General features: G+C 38.9%; 1 protein-coding gene across 1 annotated transcript in view; it reads right to left on the bottom strand.

Annotated features, from left to right (window-relative positions):
* The window catches only part of Spta1 (spectrin alpha, erythrocytic 1), a 68,553-nt gene that overhangs the window by 22,280 nt on the left and 21,323 nt on the right, over positions 1–24,950 (bottom strand). The window contains exons 16-38 of the mRNA XM_021197549.2: positions 24,232–24,413; positions 23,417–23,660; positions 22,481–22,603; positions 19,767–19,984; positions 18,887–18,979; positions 17,015–17,152; positions 15,347–15,498; positions 14,055–14,241; positions 13,161–13,262; positions 10,869–10,960; positions 9,859–10,003; positions 9,008–9,189; positions 8,573–8,672; positions 8,275–8,472; positions 6,993–7,136; positions 5,589–5,692; positions 5,148–5,310; positions 4,827–4,958; positions 4,294–4,431; positions 4,009–4,113; positions 2,829–3,037; positions 1,084–1,204; positions 409–530 (exon numbers count right to left, since the gene is read on the bottom strand). Of these exons, the coding sequence (XP_021053208.1) occupies positions 409–530; positions 1,084–1,204; positions 2,829–3,037; positions 4,009–4,113; positions 4,294–4,431; positions 4,827–4,958; positions 5,148–5,310; positions 5,589–5,692; positions 6,993–7,136; positions 8,275–8,472; positions 8,573–8,672; positions 9,008–9,189; positions 9,859–10,003; positions 10,869–10,960; positions 13,161–13,262; positions 14,055–14,241; positions 15,347–15,498; positions 17,015–17,152; positions 18,887–18,979; positions 19,767–19,984; positions 22,481–22,603; positions 23,417–23,660; positions 24,232–24,413 (3,394 nt within the window). The remainder of the gene's footprint in view (positions 1–408; positions 531–1,083; positions 1,205–2,828; positions 3,038–4,008; positions 4,114–4,293; positions 4,432–4,826; positions 4,959–5,147; positions 5,311–5,588; positions 5,693–6,992; positions 7,137–8,274; positions 8,473–8,572; positions 8,673–9,007; positions 9,190–9,858; positions 10,004–10,868; positions 10,961–13,160; positions 13,263–14,054; positions 14,242–15,346; positions 15,499–17,014; positions 17,153–18,886; positions 18,980–19,766; positions 19,985–22,480; positions 22,604–23,416; positions 23,661–24,231; positions 24,414–24,950) is intronic.

The raw sequence follows: 24,950 nt of genomic DNA, 5'->3' as shown, positions 1-24,950 counted from the left end.
CTAACTAAGACACTAGGAATGTCCTGCATGTGTATGCTGGTGCCTGGGGAGGCCAGAACAGGGCACTGGTACCCTAGAACTAGAATTAGAGGCGGTTGTCAGGCCCCCCAATCTGGGCACTTGGAACTGAACTTATGTTGTTTTCAAGAGCATCAAGTGTTCTTAATTGCTGAGCCACCTTTACAGTCCTGGTATATTTCCTCTTAGTCCCTAGAAAGAACAGCCAGTCTATGACCACTGGGAGAATGGTTCATGAATAACTTGGTTTTTGAGGGGGTATTAATGAGCTAGAAAAAATAGTCAAGGACTGTAGTCCAAGCTGAGATGACACAGAAGCATTCTCCCCCGAACATCAGCTTAATGCTCCAAATGCAGGAGACTCAGTGAGATTTCTGTTGTCCAACTCACCGGGTCTTCGCCAACTCTTTGAGCTTTTCCCAGTGTTGGACAAACTGAGCCAGCCGCTCCTGGATCTCCTCTTTCCCTATAGCAGCCTTGTCTCTCAGGCTTTCTGCCGTATCCAGCACATTCTGAAGAACAAATTATATCATTCCACAATCTCATCCTCTCATTCAGTCATAACCCATGGCAAAGGATGTAAGTCTTTCTTAATGTCAGATTATTCATGAGCTCTGGGGACTTGAGGTGGTCCCTGGTGACTGGGAATATGAAAAAAAAGCTATACTAATAATTAGCATGCTAAGCTTTCCCAAATACTTTTGACAAACATCCCCCAAACCTAATTGGATACCCCCTTTGTTCTGCTCTATTAATTATTCATGATCACAGGGGATTGCACTGCCATATCAGACCCAGAGTTATCTTTTCCAGTAATCTTAACCCACATATCATTTCTCAATGACTGTCCATCAATGTTAGAATTAATCCTTCTAGGAAAAAATGTTTGGAACCTCCTATTCAGATGGCACAAAATATGCATGAGAAGAATTGCCATGAACTGTATGAAGAATAGCTATGTCTTGCCATTGATTTTGCATTTTATGATATCGATTTATCTATTGTGTGAAAACTGCTTTTAGGTAATTTCTGTTCTTTTAGGTCTGACATTCATTCAATACCTACCTGGACAGCAGGTTCGTGTGCCACCAGCTCCCCCTCTAGGCGTTTGTGTTTCTTCAATAAGTTCTGAACACTCTGAAGATCCCTCCCATAGTCCTGGGAGCTCACTCGTAACAACTTCTCCCTGGGACCCAGGACGAAAGTGGGAAAATCTGAGGTTAGATATATCTGAGATGAAACTAGAATAATAGATTTCTATGTGTATGCGTGGTGACAACTGATAGATTCTGATGAACTCTGGGACTGTGCTGGCTAGCTTTATGTCAACTTGATACAAACTAGAGTTATTGGGAAGAGGGAAATTCAATGGAGAAAATACCTTCAAAGCAATGGCCTGTGGGCAAGTCTGTGGTGCATTTTCTTAATTGCTGATTGTTGTAGGAGAATTGAGTTTACTGTGGGCCAAAAGGAACAAGCCAGTAAGTTGCTCTCATCCATGGTCTATGCCATCAGCTCCTACAGCCAGGTTTCTGATCTGTTTCAGTTCCTGCCCTGTCTTCCCTCAGTAAAAGACTGCTGTTGAACTGTACGCTGAAATAAATCCTTTGTTCCCCAAGTTGTTTAGGTCAGGATGTTTTATAACAGTAACAAACACTTTACTGATTGAGGAATCAACAACCAAAAGGTAAGCAGTGGAATAGAATTTTAGAAAACTTGATTTATGCCAACAAAAATGAAAATAACATACCAATGTCCAGCATGTATATAGCAGTAACAGTCTTCCCATTAGTACTCTAGAACATGTATTAGTGTTTTCATTTTTGATCAGTATGAAATTATATGAGTTTCATTATTTTGTGTATTAATATAAATGTCAATGTCTGGGGATATAGTTTAGTGTTATAAAACTGCTCTAGCTAGTACAAAATCTTGCACTTGATCTTTAGCATTAAAAACTTCGTGAAGTTTTTGAACACCAAAAGGTTATGGTATTTTATGACTACTCAAAGGTCCTACTTGACACCTTATAAAACATGTTTCCTTCTAACTTATGTGTTACCTGTAAGAATCTGAAGACTGGCATTTGAGGAAAAAAAAAGAACAAAGTGCCTATGAAACAGGCAAAAACTCCTGCTTTGCTAAGAATTTCCCAGCCATATTTAAAAGGACAGGGTCAGCACTGAAACTATGAGAAATAGTGGGACTGTCTACAGTCACATATTATGCAACCAAGTATAGAACGAGTAATGACTGGGGGCTGGAGAGGTGGATTTGTGTTCATGAACACTTGCTTCTCCTGCAGAAGATGCAGTTTGATTCCTAACACCCATATCAGGAGGCTCAACAGCAATCTGCAACTCTAGCTCTAGGAGACTCTATGTTTTCTGCGGGCCTCCATAGGCACTCACATGTAAGGACACATATACACTGACATATTCATATGCACATAAATAAAAGCAAATACATCATTAAAAAGAAAATAATAATAACCATGTTGTGGTCTTCTGCATTAGTTGCAAAGGATCGGCTTTCCATGTACTATATAATTCAATGAACTATTTTTTTTAAAAAAAATGTGTTTTGTATTTGAATTTTATTCCCAGAATGTGGGCGAAACTGTTCCTTCCTATCTCCTTCTGCACTTGGTTTCCTGCCTGTATCCATTTAAGGTAAGAAGTGAAATCAATGTATACTTTCATCTGAGGCAGAGGTTTAAAAGTATTATCAACATAAAAATCAATTACAAATTGACTTCAGCATGCACTGAATCTGTTTGGTTAATTACCCAGTGAGCTGGTGATACGTACTCTATCCAGGCTTCCTCATCATCGAGGTCTTGGAAGAACTGGAACAAGGCATAGGCCTCTTTCAGCTTCTCATGGTGTGCAGCTGCCAAGCTCTGGACATTTTCAAAGCGCTCATTGACACCATTCATTTTCTCTTCTATCTGGTCAATGTTGAAAGTCCCACTGGAAATCAGCTCCTGAGCCAGGTCATTCAGGTCTTTGAGAGGGTCCTAGAAAATCCAGTGCATTTAGTGAGTGGAGGTATATGGTGTTACGTAGACCTCAGACTTGAGTCAGTAGTGGGTCTCCTTCCTTGGCTAGTTTCAATAGATTGCTGTTGAAGAAACTGACTTTGATATACATGACTAAGTGTCTTACACAAACATGGTTTCATAAGAGGTGCATCAGCAGTATAGACATCATGCCTATATTACCAGATCACATTTATTCCTGGGTAACCCACCCTCTTTCTATGTTCTCTAGTGTTTGCCAGTTCTCACCAACTAGAATAATATTTTGTCCTACACACAACTGACTTCACAGCACTGTACTTGACACTTACCAACTAACTGATCAAATCCATTGGTACTCTGCTTTGTATTATTCTTGTGATGACCACAGCCCAATAAGTATGCAAAGGGAAATATTACAAAGTTCTGACACATTGAACCCAGAAAACCTTTGGAATTTTTATCTTTTAATATGTATCTTTATTACTGAGTAAAACTAACTTTATATGATTATTTAACATGGAATTAATAATACTATCAGAAATTTGTTAGTGTCCCATGTTAGGTTTCTACTGGAATCTTCCACAGGACCTACAGATGAATCTACTATATGCTTCAAACTTACTGCATTCTCTCATCTGACTTAATTTTTTTCTTTCTTTTATAATGCCAACTTCTCTTTTCTTTCAAGGGCCAACTCAATTTTATAGTTTCATAAAGTAGCAAGTTTATGCATGTAGATAATTATAAATAAGATAACTTTCAGGATCCCCTTTCCAGAGTCTTAGAGCCTATGTTTCAGTGGTAATCAGAAATGGCTGTCACAATGGCTGTGCAGCCCCTGAAGTTGACCTGGCTAAAATGACTGCTGGTCAGCAATCTCAAGGCTATAGTCTCAAGTATTTTCCTAAAATATGAGATCAGAAGCATTTCTACCCTATACAAAGGAATGTAATTCCACTACTTCTTACCTCTCGTGCCAACATCTCTGCTTCCAATAGTTGATGCTTCTTAAGTAGGTTTCCTGCTGAAGTTAAGTCCCTGGCCTGATCCTTCATGGCCAGCAAGCCTTCTGCCTGGGGACAGAGAAAGAGGATAGAGAGATGCTAAGTGGAAACATGTCAGGAGAGGGAGATGGAGCATCTACACCCCGATGTTTACTAAGAAGAGTCAAGAAAGCCATCGATATATAAACTTAAATCACTTAGCAAGGATTTACTAAATCCTATGCTCCCACTATTGGCAAGTATAGTTACCTCTGAAAGCCAGAACTCAAAGTCCCGGATGCTTGTGTTGAACCTTTGCTGCCGACTGGCCTCGTTGAGCTTCTGTCCTTTGTCAGTGGTTCTCTCTAGGAGATAATCCCAGTTCTCCTTTAGCTTGTCTAGTTGCTCCTAGCTCCAAAAAAGTGAGCACTCGTTATGATTTTATGTGTGTTATGAGAACTTGAAGTGATAATGGGGGAGGGTCTTCACATAAGTGAAATGGTCACACTGGAAGGCCATATATTTCAAAGTAGTCATGGTGACTCTGGTAAAACAGCAGGTGTGAAGTGAAGGAAAACATTTGAAAACCAAGGTGCTGAGTTACGTTCAGTTACTGGTATCTGAATGATGAAAGGTTATTGACAGAAAAGATGTCTTAAACAGACGCATCTAAGACAGAAGCGTAGTTGGAAGTCCAGGGGAATAGTGTGGCAGTTCTATTTCTATCCATGAAATACTGAAAGGTCAGGGAATTTCTCTTCACATGCCTCTGGAGGCCAAACTTGTCGAAGCACAGACTTTACCTGCATGTTCTCTTCATCCCCGTCACACACTCTGCGCTCAATCAGGGAATTCCCAAGGTTGATGACCCCATCCACCTGCTCAGCGCGACCATTGACTTCATTTTCAAAGGCTTGATGCTTCAGATATTTCCTCTGAAAGCAAAGCAAAAGGTATATCATCTCACCATCCAGAAAAGCACAATTAGACTAAAAGAACCACTCTGCACACACACCCACAATCAAACTAAAACAACACCTATCGGGAGTGTTCAGTATCAGGGTGACCACTCAACCAACAATGAAATTGGTGAAATTTTTCGAAGATTTCTATTTTGAACTTGCCTGAATATTACTGGGATCTTTGTAAGATTCATCACAGGCTATGGGAAGCATCTCACTGATCCATTCCTCCAGCTCCTCGAGGTCACGATAGAACTGTTTGAGGTCAGCATAGTCGCCTAGCTTTCCCAGTTCAGTAAGCAGCTGTTCTTTGAGAGCCTTCCACCTAAAGGATGAAGTCGGATCATCTTCTACCCAACACTCCTTTGCTCTGATGCTCCATACATGATATTTTACATCTGCCAACCCAGCCCTTTGCCATTTCCATGCTCTCACTATTCACAGACATACAACACAGTGGTTAAATAAAATAATTCACAAAGTATCCTTCATGCTTTTCATTCTATAAGTCTAAAGTAGAAGGTCTCCTAAGAAATAGATGTCCAAAGGACAAGAATTTAGAAATATGATTCTGATGGATAGAGGGGACTTTGCATGCCTTACCTGTCTAGCACACGTTGGAGGCGAGCAGTAATCTCTTCCTTGGCATAGTGGTCATTGTCTATGAGCCTTATGGCAACGTTCTCTAGGTCAGCAATCTTCCCTTCCTGGATAAGAGGAAATAAAAGAACACAGAGGCCTCATGATTACGTCTTTGATATATTCCAGGCTCTGCACACACACACACACACACACACACACACACACACACACACACACACACACAGAGTGTGGCTCGAGATGACAGAACCAGAATCAAAAAGTAAATGGTAAATGCCTGACACACAGAGAAACGTCTAACTTATAGAAGAATTTTCTAGTACTCACTTCTTATAGAACAAACATTTCTCCTGGCTATTGTAAAAGTGAATTCTGTATTATGTAAGATGTTGAAATAGATAGTAAGAAGAGGTCACATTTAGTCCTAAAAATTGTGTTTTGTTATAAAGGAAGCCTTAATGTGAGAAAGTTGAATGTCAATAAGTAATTCGTGAACCTCCCCTTCCTGTTCCAATATTGCCTGTAAGAGACAAAGGTAACTTCGGGATTAGTAGCCTATGGCTTCTGGGAGCAATGGTATCTATCTATACAGGATTTATCTGTTCAAACTATTTAATTTTACCTTTTGATTAGCTTATGGTGTTAAGTTTTCCTATGACTTTTCTACTTGTGTTTAGTTTAGGTTGGCTCTTCCCTGCATCCTCTTCTCTTTCCATATCCCTGTACCTTCTCCATGCCTTTAAGTTCTTCCACGACCAATATTTCTGTTTCACTTTCACATCACATATAACTACATGTGCTGAAAATATCCTTTTTGCCTCTGATAGATCACTGTCTATTTTTTGCTTCTATATTATGTTCACTTTCACACAAACACAAGGGTCCTAATATGAGAAAGGACATTTGTGTTTGTCTTTCTGAGCCTCAGATGGGGCTGATGGAGCCCCACCCCTCCGTCAGGATTTGTGTGCAGCTATATGGGTGGATGAGAGCTTTTTGCTTCTGTTGTGTAGCCACTGGTAAAGGGATCTCCTTCCTGTAAAGAAACATACACTATGTTCCTGTTAACCTAGCAAAAGTCAAGGGCTATCAAAAACGAAAAGAAAAAAAGATGTGGCAGTAGAATTAGTTAGAGCTAGCTGAGAGAAAGGGGGGGGGGAATAAATGGAGGAGTGGGAGGAGGTCAAGGCTGTGTAACAGGAAGTGAATTTGCTCAAGACACTGTACATATGTGGAAGCATCGTAAGGAACCCATTATTATATATAATTAACATATGCTAATAGCACAACAAGTAAATAGAAGCAAATGATAATTAAAGTGCCTTAAAAAATCAGAAAACTAGGTAAGGATGTAGAAAATCTGTTATTGTTGCTAATAGTTACTGTAAGTTTTACATCAATTATTACCTGGGCAGCGATTGCTTTGTCCAAATCATCCCGTTTCTTCATCAAAGCCTGCAGACTGTTTAAATGATCCCTGTCGTCTGACCTCAGGGAATTCTCACGTGCCACCATCCAGCTCTCGACCTGTTCACACTTCCCTCGGAATAACTGTAAGGGGGGGGGATGGTTGAAATCAGAGGCAGGCATGTGGTAATTCTAGATGGGCCAAGGAACTGATCTTACCCTTCCTCATTGTGATGACACAAAACATCCTGCCAGGGTTGTTACATTCTCTCCCAAGGCATTCTTATAATGAATCTCAAGTACCTTGCCACTTTACTCTTTGCTTTAAACATACCATGTGTTCTATGAGCTATAGAGAATATGAAGATACTGCCACTGTATGGTATACATCTAGTGGATACGAACTGGTTTAGTCTCTCTCCCTTTCTCTGTCTCTGTCTGTCTGTCTCTCTCTCAAGTCGAGACATAGTCTTGGCTAGCTTACAATGGCAACAAATACAGTATGCAGCTGAAGAAAACCATGAACTACTGATCTAAGATGTGTTTGATTTTCTGCAGATTACTTCTTTAGAACTTTGTACAATATTAGATGTGTGTAATATATCCACATTCTTCCCTCAGACACTGTGATCACGCCTTTTTTATCCTTAAAGGATTCATACATTCTATTCTGTTAGTAAATGTCTCTTATATTAGAATGATCTGTACTTCTTATATAAAAAACATTGTAATGATATTCATAGTATTTACACTGCTATTATTAATGAAGACAAATCCTTCAGTTAATTATTTAATAATAATGACAGTTATTCCATTCACGTACAGGATGATTACAATCTCGTTTTGTTTTCTCCTTTAAAAAAGCTTTTAATTTAAAATCAATATTTATCAGTTTTTTAGTAGTATGCCTGCTTGTGTACACAAGAAAGGGTATGTGTGTGGGGGAATCTGTGGTATGCATGTGAAAGTCACTGGAAAATTTTGTGGAGTTGGCTCTCTTTTCTACATGTGTTCTGGGATGAAACTCAGCTCATCATGCTTTTTTCATCAAATTGCTTTGCCCACTGAGCCATTTCACTGTCACTTGTAGTCTCCTTTAACAGAAGCAAGATCACAGAACACAAGGGTGCTCAGTCTATAACTCAGAGTACAGTGCCAGGCAATCACAAGGCACCGCTGTTTCCAGCTCACACAGTTGGATACGGTGAATACTCCCAACCAGCAAATCAAACCACACTCAAGTAACTGAAGCTAACCCCCAACGCTCCAGAAGCTGCTATACCTGAAGTTCTAAGCACTGGTCTAGCATCTTCTTGCGGTTTTCCCAACTCTTTTCCAAATTGTCTCTCTTTGAATTAATATCCTGGAGAGTATTTTCAATTTCACGGCTGTTACGGTGGCCTCTGTCTATAAGTTCTGTACCAAAGTCTTCTAAGGCCTGGAAGGTGGGGTCCTCTCTTTCTATGTCATCATGATGCTCCTGTGGGGAAAGTAGGAGAGGGGCTAGTGAATACTATAGTGAGAAGAGAGTTTCCTAGACCTAGATCAGTGGTCAGTGGCTGTGGAGTTGGTAGTTGTACCTGGTGTCGCTCCAGCAAGATCTCTGTGCCAGTTAAGTCCTCAGCCAGCTCAGGTGATGATATCACACCACCGATGGTTTTGATCCAATTCTCTAGATCACTGAGAAGTAAATAGATTAGGACCAATCATGGTTATCCTTCCTCTTCTCTGTCTTACCAGCAGAAAGAAAACACCATCCCCCAACTCCTGATAACACCTTGTGTATAATAAGTACTTTATAGAAGCTTTCTTAGTGGGCTTCCTTATCTTGCATTCCTTAAAACATCCGTACTTTGGGCTTGAAGCATAAAGCGTGTGTTTTCTGTGCCATAATAGACATAATGGTGTCTTTATAACCCAATAGTAAAGAACATTTGACCCAGGATATTCCTAGGGGCTTCACACAGGGCATTGAATAGAAACTGCTTGGTGAATGTCAGCCTTTTGAGCTTTACCTGGCCTTGCTAAGGAAGAGGAAGAATTTATGGGCTTCATTCAGACTCTCCTTCCGATCATTTGTAAGACCTTGTAGTGTGTCCCAGGCCTCATTCAGCTCTGTTCTCTGCTTCTGTAGGTCCTCAGTGGCATCTGGGTGTGATTCACAGAGACGCTCGGCAGTCTCCCCCAGCGTAGTCACCTGGGCAGACACAAGCATTTTGATAACCATGTGGAAATGCCTTTGCTGTCTCTGTTTGGTTTTTTGTTTGTTTGTTTGTTTTTTGTTTTGGTTTTGAAAATGTTAGAAGCAAGATGGGATGAGTATCTCTGCTGCTCGGCGATACATCAGTCTGGAACCCCCGAGGCTTAATTTTTCCTATGAAGTCATTTGTTGTGCTCTGCATAAGGATGCTTAGTTATAGGTTGCATCCAACATTTCTGGAATGCTTTAGTCTTCCCTTTTGGGCTTTGAGGTAGAAATAATGTTATTTACTTGCTCACTGAGGAAGTACTTCTCAATATCTAGACATAGTCTGACTCTTCTGGGTATAGTCATTTCTCCTAGACCTTGGCTTCCACAATTGGCCGCTACTCTATTCACTTGACATTATCTAAAGAGGCAAAAGGATATAAAGTATTCATTCAGATAGGAAAAGCTCAATATAGATTTTCCTATATTAATGGTCACTGGGGATGATATTTTATTGTTTTATTGTTAGGGAGAGAGTACAAAAATTAGTATAATGCAAGATTTTTTTAATAAAGGATATAAGAATAATAGATCCACCAAGAGAACCAAAGAAAGGTACATTGCTATAGGCATAAAGATGGAGAAAGTGTTGGAAAAGATTGAAAGTATGTGTCTTACCTTTTCTCCCAGGGGGATGATGTCTCTCTCAAAGACCTCATGCTGCCTCTGGAGGGCCTGGACACTGAGCAGGTCAGAGCCAGGGTCTGCAACATTGAGAGCCCGGCATTTCTTATCAATCTGTTCCTTGACATCATCTGCTTCTCTGGAACACAGTAGAGTGAAGATCATAGGGGTAATAAAGCACCTCATAAGGATAGCTCACAAGGAAGCCACTGCCACCACCACCTTCAACATCATTGCCATTCTTTGTGATATATGGGCATTTAGGTGCCTTTAGATCAGAGACACAGCGGCTGTTATTATTTTCAACTTCTCAAGATACTACTACTGACAGATGGTGGACCCGGAGTTTGAACCTTACACACTACTTGCAGAGCCTCTTAGTTATCAAATACATTTCACACTTTTGCATTTTAAGCTATTCCAAAAATCCAGACCCATCCATTTCTCTTTTTTCTCTATTCTCCATCCTCAAAACCACATTTATATGCACAAAGGTATTTGGGTTCCTTTTTGTTTGCCTTATTATTTGTTTTTAAGTGTGTATTTCTTAGTGTAGATGTGGATTTGAGAATGAAGCAATAGAAGGATCGCCAGAGTAAATTAAGAGTGTGATATCTGCTATCATTTACCTTATGTTTCTCAAACATAATAACATAAATCCAATTCATAGTTTAAATTCGATTCCAATAAATATGAATTATGAATTATTAATATGAATAGTAATATGATTCCTATTATGAAATCATATCTAAAATACAAATTATGTGCCAGGCCTAATTGAAAACTGAATTTGGTTATCTTGGAGATAATGTGTCAATGTGTCAAGTGAGGAAACTTTTCCTGAAAGAGAATGTGTTCTACTAGTAAACTATCTTCTTTTCAGGAAGAGGCCTATTTGCTTCCAGCTATTGTGATAGCTCCATAGTTCTCCATAGTGATTAGACATAAGGGCTCTTTGAGAGAGCTCCAGCAGAGCAGTGCCACTGTAGCACGAAGGTGCTTACCTGTGAAACATCTCAACAGCATGTGCACTGCTGAGCAGCTGATACTGTTCATCTGCCAGCCTCTTCAAGGAATTCCAGCGGGTGTTCAACTCCTAAAAGATGCAGGCACATGGATTTAGTCAGAGAGCGGTTCAGACAGCTTAGTGCTGTCGATGACTGGCTGACATGTAATTTGCTTTGCTGGTAGCCCTATAGAGTGCACACAGCTTTGCTTCTCTGTTGCATAGCCCAAGCTTAGTATACTTTTAAGAGTGCCATAGAGAATGGGATTTCTTCTCTTCTCAACTGATATTATGTATAGAGCCATTAATCTTCGGGTTACCATTAATTCCTACTGTCCCAAGGAGTATAATTAGAACCTCTAAAAATGAGTTAAAAGCATTGTCTTGGTAGTTAGATGCTGGCACATTTATTTAGGCCTAAAATAGCTTTACATACTCTAAATTTAATAGAGCTACTGGCCTTTCAGTGCCTTGCTTCCTGTAGGGGATAAATACAGTATTCTTATACTATTCCTTCCATTTCCAATTCCAGGAAAACGACCAAAAGAAAGGGGATGTGAAGTCATCCTCACTGAGTTATGGCAACCAAGACTACACGACTGGACTTGCAATAAATGCTCACTAGATCTATAATGGAACTGTGGCTTTAGACATAATTCTTGGGAAGAAACACATACTCATCATCTGTACAAACGAGATGGAAAATACATTTAAGTTCTCCTTCATTATTTCAAAACTAGTCTGTTCTAGTAAACTTTCTTTACCAGCCTCGTCCCATAATCATCAGTCTCTTGTGTGTACTATCTTCAATGCTTAAATCTGAGCATTGCATTTCTACTGAGGGACAGTTAGAGGTAGGTAAGTTTGCATTGGATGTCAGTTCAGTTAAATTGTTTTATTTAAAATTTCAATACAAAATATCTAATTTTGGGTAAGGCCAGTAGGTAGGAATTTTATAATCCATTTGATAGGACACAAATACAAATTGAAAGGAAATTTCAAGATTGTTTCATGAAATCACCAAGGTCCTTATAAATTAAGCAAAATTTGCAAAGAACACACAGACAGAGTAATGCCAAAAAGTAAACCTAATTTTTCTGATGCCCAGTGTAATACCTTCTAAACTTCCTTTTTAGATGTATGTGTATCGTATACATTACATTTGAATGTGTGCATGTGAGTGTACATGTGCACATGTGTATGCATGCATATGCATTTGCAGGCCATGGTTTGATGTCAGGTGTCTTCTTCAGTTACTTTCTCCCTTAGTTTTTGAGAATATATCTTTCACTGAGCCCAGAGCTCATCACTTTGTCTAGAGTAGCTGGACAAGCTCTGGAGAGCTTCCTGTGTCCACCCATCCTCTCCTAGTGTTGGTACTGAAAACACATTCTGTGGTACTTGGAGGATTTAAACTTGGGTCTTCATGATTTGGTCAACAGGTTCTTTACCAATGGGACATTGGTAAAGCATTCTAAATCTGGTTTTTGAAGGTAAATATGAGTTTATTGCATCCAAAGCTATGTGGAAGAACACAGAAGACGCTAGATCAATAGCTAAGTAAATCTGCCTCAATAAGGTTCTCTCTGTTGAGGTTTTGTCTTTTACTATCTGTTGTAATGCTAAGTGCTGACCCTGGGACCCTGCCTCCAGGTTACTTCTGATTGGTAAATAAAGAGGTTGGCAGCCAATAGCTGGGCAGAAAATAAATAGGTGGGGTTGAGGTTTTGCAGGTTTGCAGGAGAGAGGACCAGGAGAAGAGAGGCGAAGCTGCTGCCCATGCTGAGAGAGAAGGAGAACTGCCATGGGATAGCTGAGCCATAAAAAACGTGGCCATGTGGATTGACCAAGTGGAGTTAAGAGCAGCCCGAAAGGAACATAGTAAATAGTAAATGATAACTTGGGGTTATCGATAGGAAAGTAGATTCAAACAGCATGGGGGGTAGGCAGCTGCCCAGCTATTGTGCTGCCTAAGGCTATTTAAAATTATAAAGGCTGTGTGTGTGTGTGTGTGTGTGTGTGTGTGTGTGTGTGTGTCTTTCATCTGGGAATATAAATGGTCTAAGGTGGGACTAAGCCCCGGGTCAGGATTTTTAATACTTATTTCTACACCTCTGAAACAATAAAAATGACTGGACAATTTGGCCTGTTGTCATTGGCATATTCTAAAACTAGTTCATACTGCCTTTACACTCTGACCTTTGGAATATGAAGCTAAAATGACAAATGTAAAATGAGGACTCCACAGCCTAGCCTGGTGTTGAAGAAGAATAGAGGAGCCGGTGATTACCTGTCGTATGTGAGCTCCTTCTGGGGTTAGGAGCTCTTCAAAGAGCAGTTCGTCAGCCACTTTATTGATGTCCTTTAGTCGAGGTTCATTACTCTTCAGATCCTGGATAAGAAAATTTATCCAAAGCAGTTTAAGTCTTTTTCCTAGACATCCCATACCTGCCTGAAACCTGGGTGCAAATTTTGTTAAATGTTATTAAAGCAAATAACCTACATTATTTGTTATACACATGCTGCTCTCTCATTGGCCACTACACTATGCCCTTAAGGACTCTCATACTAAGCAGCCATCCAAATCTTGCCAGAAGCGTTATTCATTTGCATATGTACCTCAAATTCCTTAAATTATTTTCCATGTGTTCATTTATATTATCAGAATACTTCATACTTTAGATATGTGTATATATCAATATATATGTATATCTCCACATGGAGAATGAGAAAAGAAAAAGATAGGAAGACACAAATATTTACTTTCTGTTATTTGAGATAATACAATAAAAATGAGTGAAGAAAACATGATGAAAGTGTTCTCAGGAGGTAAAAAGTAGTTTTCTGGCTGGGAAATCAGGTCAACTTTACTCCCATATCAACTGTTGCTTCATTTTTGAGTCCATATCAGTCCTGTGACACCCCATCTCAGTCTGGTATTCAGCCATACAGTATGTTACAGATTAAGTGTTAAAGAATCTTGGTGGTCACCTTCCCTAGCAGATTTTGGAGAGTTGGGGCTGGGGATGAAAAGTTAAGTTGACTAGTTTCTGAAACCATTGCTTCCTAGTTATTAACAGTCATGGGGATATGAACTGTGGATGTCTTGAAACAATGGGAAATATTTAACAAATCTAAAATAAATACCTCTAAAACGACATCTAAGCAAAGTCCTCTCACATACCCTCTGGAACTCATCAAACTTCTTCTGTAGTTCCCAAACATCATCCAGTTCCACTCCAGTGTTTTCTGTCTTTTTCTCTTGGATCCACTCCAACATGTCTCCTGCCTCATAGGCCAGCAGAAACTCATTGTAACGCTGCAGCAAGCGACGTCTGCGCTCTTCTGCCCGGTCTAGGAGAGAGTGGTACCTGAGTGGAGGAATTTAAAAAAAAAGGAAAATAACAGCTGAGCAAACAGAGAATGCATAAGAATGTAGATGCAGGGTGAGAAAACTAGAGGATGAAGTGAGGGGGGATGAAATAAAGAGTGAATCAAAATAAGATCAGTAGAAGAGAAGAAGAAACTGGGGATAAAATAGACAATAAAATCAGAAAGGTAGAGAGCATTGTATTTAAAAACTGAAGGGGCTCCTGTGCCTAAGGTTCAAGGAACATTCTGGAAGAAGGGGCAGAAAGACTGTAAGAACAAGGCGAACAGAAACCCTTATCTGTGTGTCTCCTAGAAATAGCTCCCTAAACAAGACAATAAACAATGAGAGTATCAACAGACATGCTAACACAGAAATGGAAAAAAAAATCTCATGAAGTCACACCCTTAGACAAAGAACTACAGGAACTTATGACTTCTGAGAGAGGGAGAATTCATCTCTTCTAAGGAAAAGCCTCCTGTTGGCCACACTATGCAAAATGATCAGCAATGAAATCATACACACACAACAAAATAGATTCAGGAGGTATTATGTGTATGTTTGTGCATTTATTTATCTTCTATCTATCTATCTATCTATCTATCTATCTATCTATCTATCTATCTATCTATCATCAAAGAAAACAGACCATCAATTTGAGAGAGAGAAGTGGATGGGAAAACAGGGAGAATGTAGATGGAGGAGTTGTATAGGGCAAGGAATGAACAGAAAGTATATAATTGTATTTTAGTTAAGTATCTTTAAAGTATCAATGGATGAAAAGAATGACTCATTTCATTACTTTTTGTGGTAGAAGAGTGAAATTTTACATGCCAGTTAGATTCAAAACAATACACAACATTCTTATGGATGTCTGCAGACTTTGAAGAAAGCTGGCCAAGGAGTCAGAAGACGATGTGGCTGCATGCAGGGTCTGACACTGAGACAACGTCTCTGGGATTTCCTTTCTTCATTATATGGACTAGTGTGTGAAGATTAAAACTTGTAAATTTACACCTCTAAAATGAAAGATTCAGGACCATGAGAGGAAAGCAAGGGGGATATCTGGCCATACCCCTATCGAAGCTTCCACGGAGCGAACTTACAGGGTCTCGACCTGCTGCTGGAGCTGAGGGATGTTGACTGGCTCCTCTCGCCTATGCTGTGGGAAGCCTGGTAGCTCATCGGGGGCCAGTTTCCTGACATATACAGCTGGCACAAAACCCTGGTGATCATCAGCTTCAACCTTCCACCAGTCCTAAAGGAAGAACAGACACCTTCATTAATCCTTCGAAAAACTACAAGACCTAAAAGTTTCAATCCTCACAACAGTCTTCAGGAACAGGAACAGCTGGCTAATAAGAACTAAGCATCACTCACTGGTGCCGCATAACTGCTGTATCAGTGAAGGATTAATAAGGAGTAGCAGGTACTGCAGAAATGAGCTCCTGAAATCAACTAACTTGATATCTGAAGTCAGATGGGGACAGGGCTCAAAAGCCAGTGAGGAATCATTTGGGCTTCTTGGATGTGGTACTAGCATTTATCAATCTCACTGGATTCTTTAATATAAATTCTTTCATTGCTGGTATATTAATCACTCTGAGATCCAGTTCTTTAGAGAAAATGCTGTAAAATGTGATCCAAAGAGTAAGCGGACTTCACTTAGATGTCTTTTCTTTCTTTCTTTCTTTCTTTCTTTCTTTCTTTCTTTCTTTCTTTCTTTCTTTCTTTCTTTCTTTCTTTCTTCCTTCCTTCCTTCCTTCNTTTCTTTCTTTCTTTCTTTCTTTCTTTCTTTCTTTCTTTCTTCCTTCCTTCCTTCCTTCCTTCCTTCCTTCCTTCCTTCCTTCCTTCCTTCTTTCTTGTCTTTTTTGATAAGAAAACATGTTGCCTTCCTAAAGTATTCATGTATTTTCAAGAAGAGTAACAAGATCAAAACTCTTCTCTTAGTACATTTGGAGATTAATTACATATTAAATATTCTTATAAGGAAAAACACTATAAAATTCCATTAATTTTCTTAACACTGTCTTTATAAACATAAAAGAAATCAAGTTACCAGAAGATTTTTTTTTTCTTAAAAGTGATGTATCTCTGTTGCCCAGGCTAACCTCAAACTTTTGTGCTTAAATGGTCCTTCTGCCTCAGCCTGCCAAGACGCCAGGACTATTCATTGTCTCCCATCTGGTTTCTCCTAATCCTAAAGACTTGATTCATTCACTACAAATCCTGGCATAGAAGAGCAATAAGCAAGGGATGGGGAAGAAAAGGATAATTTAGTTCTATAAATCCATTATTAATAGTTTGTCAAATCTTAAATATCTTCAAGTTAACTCCCTAAGTTTTTTATTCATTGTTTTACCAATGCTAAGATTTAGATCCATCCATTCATCTATCTATCTTTCTGTTCTTACACTGTATTTTAAGAAAAATGTTAATTAAAAATTATTTAAGAGAACAAGGATTAAATGCTGAGCATTAAAAACACTTATCTGAGATTGGGGGTGGTGGAACACACCTTTAATCTAGCATTTTGAAGACAGAGGCAGATGGAGTGAGTTCAAGGCCAGCCTGATCTACAAAGTGAAGTTTTAATAGGACTGCCAGGGCTACCAGGAGAAACCTCGTCTCAAAATTCAAACCAACCAACCAAATAAATACCCAAACCAAAACAACAACAAAAATGATAAAAAAAACCACCTATCTGGTGGGTCAGGAGAATGCTGTGGAAGAGCAGTGTTGGGGACAGTACGAGAGTTGAAGGAAAAAATCACCTTGTTGATGGAACTGAGCAGAGTTAAGACATCATTTTTCTTCATGCTGACCTCTCTACGGCTGCGAGCCTCAAAGTCATACAAAGCTATGACTCTAGCTTCTCGACCAGCATCATCCACTGGCGCTGCCTGCTGTTGCTGGGGGCGGGGGGGCGGGGAAACAAACAAACCAGATGTCAGTTGCACCCTGAAAGTCTTTACATGTAGAGCTCACCAGTGGTGCGCAGTTCCCGGGGCCTCCCAGGAGATGGAAGGCATGGCTGGAGTTCTGATGCAGCTGCAGCCCGACAGTGAAGATCCTCCGGGATGTACCGACAGAAGTACCTATCGGAGACCTGGTAGATTGGAAAGAATGAACACGGCCAACAGCACATGCGCATTGTATCAAAAGCATTGTATGTTCCAGGCTTCTGGTCTTTAGTGGGAAGGGTAATATACTTCTCTGTGAAGATTCAAATAAACTACACTCAGAAACCTGAGAACACAAGGCTCGCCCTCTGTCATCACTTTCTCCTTTCTCTACTTTTTCTGGACCTTTACTAACAAGTTTCCCCATCTGCTTCCTCTTTAATTCATTCTGTTAAGGGATTGTGAAATTTGTATTTTAGAGACCGACAACCTATAGTACAGAAAAAGCCATGGAATTAAAAAAAAAAATGAGTATACTACTTAAGATTCTTCTCTCTTTAAAGAAATCACTAAGTTCCAGGATATGCATTCTTTTTTAATTTTTGTGAAGTTTTGTTTTTATCTCCAAAGCACACACCATTCAGACTGCTCTAGAAGAGGAAACCTTTTCTGGCTCTCTGGCTTATGCCTGTCACATGCTGCATTGCCTCATGACCTATATGATTCATCAGTCTGGCTGTATCCAGGGACCCACTGTGCACAGTCTGATACAGGTGCAAAGAGATGTGCTGTAAGCCTGCTTTGACTTGCCGTGCTCAGTCTGTTCTAGACTGAGAATGTGGATTCTCAATCGCTCATTAGAATGATGCCTTAACTAGAAAAATACACATCTCCTTTTGCTTGTTCCCCTGTATACAAGGTACTGCATCACTTACTTAATTCCAAGTTAATCATTCTTGATCACCCATTTCTCAGCCTTCCAACACTTCCAGCCAAACATGTTTCTGATTTCCCAAATAAGCTTGATGCCTTGGAGCATCTGTTTCCATGGATTATGAGTTGTAAACGGGCCTTTCTACATCTTGATTATAAAATTGATTCTCTTCTCTGGCACTCATTTCAGGAAAACAGAAATTACTTTTTTATGGTGGTCCCATTTTCTAAGTGAATTACATAGTTGTGTAAAAATATTTCCAGCCCTGTAACCAGCTAATTTTCTGACATGATTATTTTAATCCAAACCTGTATCTCTCTATTTGATAAATCTTAATGTTTATATAATAGTCAAGTCACAAAGCAAAGAAATTAAGAGGATAAAAAAATGAAAGTTATAGACATAAGAGGGGAAAGATAAAAAGGAACAAATGAGAAAGCCAAAAAGTATATCAACAAACCTAATGCATATTGAAAATTTATTTTGGTTTACATTTGTTATAGATGCTACAAAGAGTTTAGCATTCTTACCTTAAAAGTAATAATGGAAATAGTTTTTTCTTGGCAGTTGTTTACTAGTTTGGAGAGAGAGGGGGGAGAGGGAGAGAGAGAGAGAGAGAGAGGAGAGTGGGAAAGAGAAAAGAAAGGGAAGAGAAGAGAAAAGGAAAGAGGGAATGAGAAAAGAAAGAGAAAAGAAGAGAAAAGAAGAGGAGAGGAGGGGAGAGGGAGAGGGAGAGGGAATTCCTTTACAGAATTCCTTTACATCTATACTCAGAAGTGGGATTACTGTCAGAACCTGACCCTTCTCACCTGGCAGACTTCTGCCTGATCTCTCAGAGCCTTTATGCTGTTTTCAAATGCATTCAGGTCCACCAGGAAGGCCTCATGCTTCTTGAGAAGGGCCTGGAATTATGGATAGAAAGATGGTAAAAGCAAATATCAGAGCCACACTAGGAACACCATGGAGACGCCTTGAGAATTATTGTTAATGGATTATGTGATTGTGTTAAATGCCTATGTGTAAACAGTCATTTACATCTATACCAGAAAATTTCTTTTCATACCACATTTGCAGAACTCAAGGAAATTTCAGCAAACAAATGAATAACAATTTTATTTTATTTTCTCAAATCAAAATTAGCTGAGCTTTAGATACCTTTTAATCAAGACCTGTGAGAGGTACTATTGTGGACTATCCTACTTTGTGGGTTGATATCTGAAAAGCTTAAAAGACACACTCTTTTTAAAGCTGATGAAATCTACAAAGGCTTTCCATATTACACAGAATAGAACACAGTAGTGGTTGTAAGTGGGACTGAATGTAAATATGATCCTTAAGGTTCTTTGTATTGCCCACATATCTGTCTCATTTTATTTCAATAAAGTAATTCATATGCCCATTTTAAAGGCATGGTTGTCTTATGAAAGTTCAGGGCAATTCTGCGAAACTCAGAATAGGACCAAGAAAGATAGATCTTTGACCACAGACTTTGCAGTTTGGTTCTCTTTGCAGGATCTATGGAATTCTAAGAGATTAGAAAAAAAGCGTACTACTCCATTGGGATCTCTGCTAACATTGAGGCTATAGCAGATCACGAGAAAACAACCACTCTTGAAATGATAGATACTCTAGCCTTTGATGGAGTTTGGTGAATATTCACAGGACCATGGTCATTCCAGCCCACCTTACCCCAGCTGCTTCTTCATCAGCTCCATAGTTTTTGTTGTCTACAATGGGTTCTTTCTCTTTAATCCATGCTTCTGCTTCATGCAGATCTGCCAGGTACTGTTGGAGCTGGACATTGGCCTTAAGATCATTCTCCCGTCTAATAGCTCGAGCATGGAGAGACTCCATATTTTTGTTCAAGCTTTCAACCCTAGATGCTATGTCTTCTGCAGCGAAGTGTCCTACGGAGTAGGTATGGGCATGGTGAGTAAGACCCTCATTCATAGCTCTATCATGTTCTAATCCCTACCAAGTCTTGCAGAAAGGCAAGAGGCAAGAATATGATGCTGAATTTAGCTAGGATTACAAGGTAGGTCTCTGTAGACTGTCCTAAATGAGATTTTAAGCAGCAGTAGATGGGGGATAGATCTACATATGTGATGGTGAAAGAATTGAGCTAAGAGCTACGGACATGGAAAAAAAAAATACCCATGAGTCTTTTAAGACTCAGAGGATAAAAATCATTTCTTCTCTAGATTAACAAAAGGACTTGCAGATCTCCATTCTTCCTTAAAGGTAGAAATTGGAACAAAATATGAAGAACGATGATTTTTCAGAGCTTTAATAAAAGGAAAGGAAAAGAAAAAGGTACACCCTAATGATGGTGCAGCTTATGTTACAGTTTAGAGGCTCTTTGCTAGGAGACTAATCCAAGCTACACCTGAGTTGATGAGAAAGAAAATGGGGAACTTGAGGCAACTAGAACTTGTGAAGCAGAGAACATAAGGGAAAGACATTCAATGGGAGTCCCTTAGGGCATCTGACTGGTGAGACTTATGTAAACATGCAAAGAGATGATGAGCGAATGTGTGCAGGCAGCTATCCTGTAGTCCTTGGGATTCGTCTCAATCTGCAGATAGTTAAAATTACCACCCAGTAACAGAGAGGATGCCATCAACCCAAGGTAGAGACATTGGAAAGGTATCTTAGCACTACACTCATCTCTACAGTGAAGGGTCAAGAAAGTCTATGGCTGTCACACTGCAGAAATAATACGAATGATAAAGAGGCAAGGTTAAGAATCTTGGAAAAGAAGAGCTTTGCCAGACAATGGAAGACATCAGACTTCAAATCACAAACTGCAACTCTGAATATAACGTGGCTGCATCTTTAAGGCTTTAAGAAGCTACTTCTACATGTAGTAAAATAACATTTGAAAAAATGAATGTAAAACAAATAAAGGCTGTCCAGTGAACAGAAGCAAAGAGATTTATGATTAGCTGATCACACTACAAGGGCGGTCAGAAGAAGTTCATCAGGTAGGCGCTAAGCAGTGCAGATGATAACCCTAAACAGCACAAAGGAGCAAGGGATAGCAGAAGAGGTAAATAAATGGAGAGATCTTTTTATTTCTTAATATTGTTCAAAGCAAATTGAAAACTAAAGTCAAAATCATGCTAAAGCTTCAAAAGTTTCATAATGTAACAAAATTAAGATGAGCAGCAGCAGAAAAAAAGGGAAAAATGAAAGAATATCCTAAAGGTTGTTATATCACACACAAAAATGTTATACTAGTTGAGTTTAAATGGTCATAAATCAATATATCTACTTTAAATCATAGGACAATAGCTCCCAAGTGTTTTGCTCTCAGATACCCTATACAAACAAACAATGTTGGGTACACCTATTAAGCTGCCATATATATGATTATATTCATCAGTAATTCCCATATAAGAAGTTAAATATGAAAATTTGTCACAAACCTAATTAAAGGACAACCCAAATTATTATATTAAAAATAAACTGAGTGGGGACACTGACTGCTCTTTCAGAGGTCCTGAGTTCAATTACCAGTAACCACATGGTGGCTGATAGTACCTATAAAGGGATCTGATGCCCTCTTCTGGTTTGCCTGAAGAGAGAGACAGTGTACTCACATAAAATAGATAAATAAATCTTAAAAAAATATTGAACATATTTTAGACAAAGGAATATTTCCAGAAACAATGGTGGACCTTTTATCTTATAGAAATTACAATTGATCAGAATGGCATACACACACACACACACACACACACACACACACACACATATATATATATTTATGATAAATAGACTATATGTTTGTATACATACATATATATATAATAAACCTTTAAGATACAAATTGATGAGAATATAATAAGAAATAGAAAAATATCAACATCTATAGTCAGATTTAGAAAAACAAAATTTTTCTCTCGATTTCAAGGTAGAATTAAAAAACAAAGGTTTAAGCAACAATAATTGTTGAAGTTGTATAAAATGGGAAATTTAAAGGAATGATCTTGTTACTGTATTTCTTTGTTTCCATAAGAAGGGAAGACTTTAGATTATTTGGAAGGTCTTACATAGGAAAACGTTTTATGTTTTACAAGGCTTTGGAACTTAGATTTGAGTTCTGCAGTGTTTACAAAGAAGTATATTGATAAATAGACTAAACAGTTATTTTATTTTAATGATTTGGGGTTTGCTGTATAGAGGATTTAATGATGTGTTTGTACCTTTTCTATGGCTTAATTATAGAAACACAAATCTATATACTACTCTATTAGAAACACTTAAGGGGAACTTTTATTAAATCAGCAAATTAATGCCACCTATTTCTAAACTCCCATTAAGTACTAAGATTATCTAAATTTCTCCCCCAAAGTCTGTCATGGTAATGTTTCAACCAAATTCATAAGTGTCACACCTACCTTCCTCCACCATTTTGTTTCCCCTCTCTGTTATAACTTGAATCCGTGGTTCATGACTGGCAATGTCTGCCAAGATGACCTCATGTCTGTTTAGAAGGTTCTTGGCTGCAACCAAGTCCTTTCCTACAGAGAAAAGGTTCAAGGTTTGTTATTATCCTTATGGAACGTGCTTATTAAATATGCTTTACTTGTTGCCCAAAATTAATATCACACAAATAATAACCACTGAGAACTTCGCCCGTCTTTATTCTCCCTGCATCTTCATCATTCTACCCTCTCTAACTTTCAGATTTTCTTCCCCTGTATTTTGCACTGCAGTATCTTTCCAGACACCCTCCATGTAACTTCAGCAAGAATCAGAGTTTTGTATCATGTTTTTGTAGAGTAGTCTCTCTATCCCCTCTCATATATGGTCCTAGTACATCTGGATAAAGTTGGACAATATTCGTATGTGATTTTCCTGTACATTAAGACAATACCACTGTCCTGGAAGTTATACTTATGGACTAATAAGTTCTAAAGTACAAGAAATTGTATATCCTCACTTTACTTTTGAATCTTTGTGGTAGGTCCTATAGTTCTCCAAGGATCACCAATAATCCAGACAAATATACTTGATACCGTAAGCATTAACCATTGCTTCTCAGTGAAGAAGCTTTAGGAAAATAAATTGTAACTGAATCCCCCAAAAGCTAAGCACTCCATATCTTCCTAGAGGCATGAAATCATGCCATTGTCCATGTCTATTTTATAAAGCAAATCTGATGCCACAATTTTGAAATACGTAAATATTTATGGGGGTCAGGATAAAATTTCATGGGTCTGGAGTGGAGGAATTGAGAGGAAATGTTTTCTCCTCACTCTTGTAACCCACTTCTCTTGATCTGGGGAGCTTGGTCCCCTCCTAACTTCTTAGTGTGATTGTGCATCACTAACCAAGATGAGTAGAAGCTGCCGAGGGTTCAGTCTCCTGGATCCAGGCCTCCTCATCTTCCGAGTCTCTGCAAATCTGCTGTAGCTTCAGGAGATCAATGAGCTTCTTCTTCCGAATGGCCAGTGGCTCTTTCAGAGCCTCAAAACTGGAGAGCAAGGATTCCTGCCTTGCACGTATGTTCCCAGAGTCGGGATGGCCTATTTCTTCAAAGTGTGCAGCCATTTCCGTGAGAGTGTCCACCTGATTCTGAGGGAGAAAGACAATGTGCACTAGGAAATTGTGTAATTTATTAGAAATAGATGAGATTTTCATATGCCGAAAAGTGGAGGCTCTGTTATTTTTATTTTTCTTTGTGATTTTTTTATAAACATGTATTTTAAATATAATATAAAGTCACTTTATCTTTATGAATTTTAACATTTTAAAAGGGTTGATAAGATAACATGTATGCAAATACCAGAACAGGAAGCTCTTATGTTATAGATGATAGTGTTGAGACAAACTAACGTGAAGTACTTACAAATGATAGATAAGGAGTACGTGGTAAGGCTGTCTAGAAAGGCCTAGGATTTCAGACTCAGAGAAGGGCGTGATACTCAGAAGAGTCAACCAGTTCTTCCATTAGTCATCAGTTTCCACATAAATGTGCTCCGGAGAATGAGAGGACTTGGAAAATATTGGGAAGAGGCAGTTCGCCGACTGAATTTTCCTTTGGTGTCCTCATCACTTAAGAGGAATACTACTAATGACAGATTCCGAGTACACACAGTGTTATGTCTAGTTTCGTAAAATTAGCAAAATGTTGTTGAAAACAAACCTGACGAGCAGTCACATCTGACTCTAGAAGGCCATGTTTTCTTAGTAGATTCTGCACATCAGCCAGACCTTTCCCATAATCCTCAGAGGTAACCTGCCACTTCACCTCTTCTAACCAGCGCTTCAGGTCTTCTGCATTGTTCTCAAACTGTAGCAGCTGGTTAGCTTCATACAGCTGAGTCCCTGGGGTTGGGGAGAGTGGAATATTGGATAGAAGACATTGAGAGTTAGTTATGGTGGTTCTCTGCACACTGTAATATCCTGTCTCTCAACTTAAGGAGGAATATGTTTTGATATTCCTAAGAGAAAACCAAGGGAATCATTATAGAAGAAGTCATCTTAAGTTAGCAGAATTCTGGTAGCATTTGGTTTTAAATACAGAGATGTTACCAAAACAAACACTAAGTTGCATTTTCTGGTGAAATGTATTTTCCTTGTTAGTTGTCAACTCGGATATTTTCAATGTCATTTGGTATGTATTCTTCAGCCTCTACTTTGAGTGAGATTCAAATACAAATGTCACATTTGCTAAACTTAGGAGCTAGGAAAGTGTGAAATTCTTAGGTGGCTTCAGGTATAGTCAGCTTAACTACCAGTAGCCATCTGTAATCGTAAGCCATGACTCATTATCTTAGAATTGCCTTGAAAATTCCTATTATAGTTGGCTAACTCTTTATTCTATAACTTTGTAACTATTTGCATTATTATTCTTTAAAATAA

The sequence above is a fragment of the Mus pahari genome, chromosome 5, assembly GCF_900095145.1.
Source record: "Mus pahari chromosome 5, PAHARI_EIJ_v1.1, whole genome shotgun sequence".
NCBI lineage: Eukaryota > Metazoa > Chordata > Mammalia > Rodentia > Muridae > Mus > Mus pahari.
Note: the sequence above shows the minus strand (reverse complement) of the source record. Positions and strands in the feature narration are given on the sequence as shown.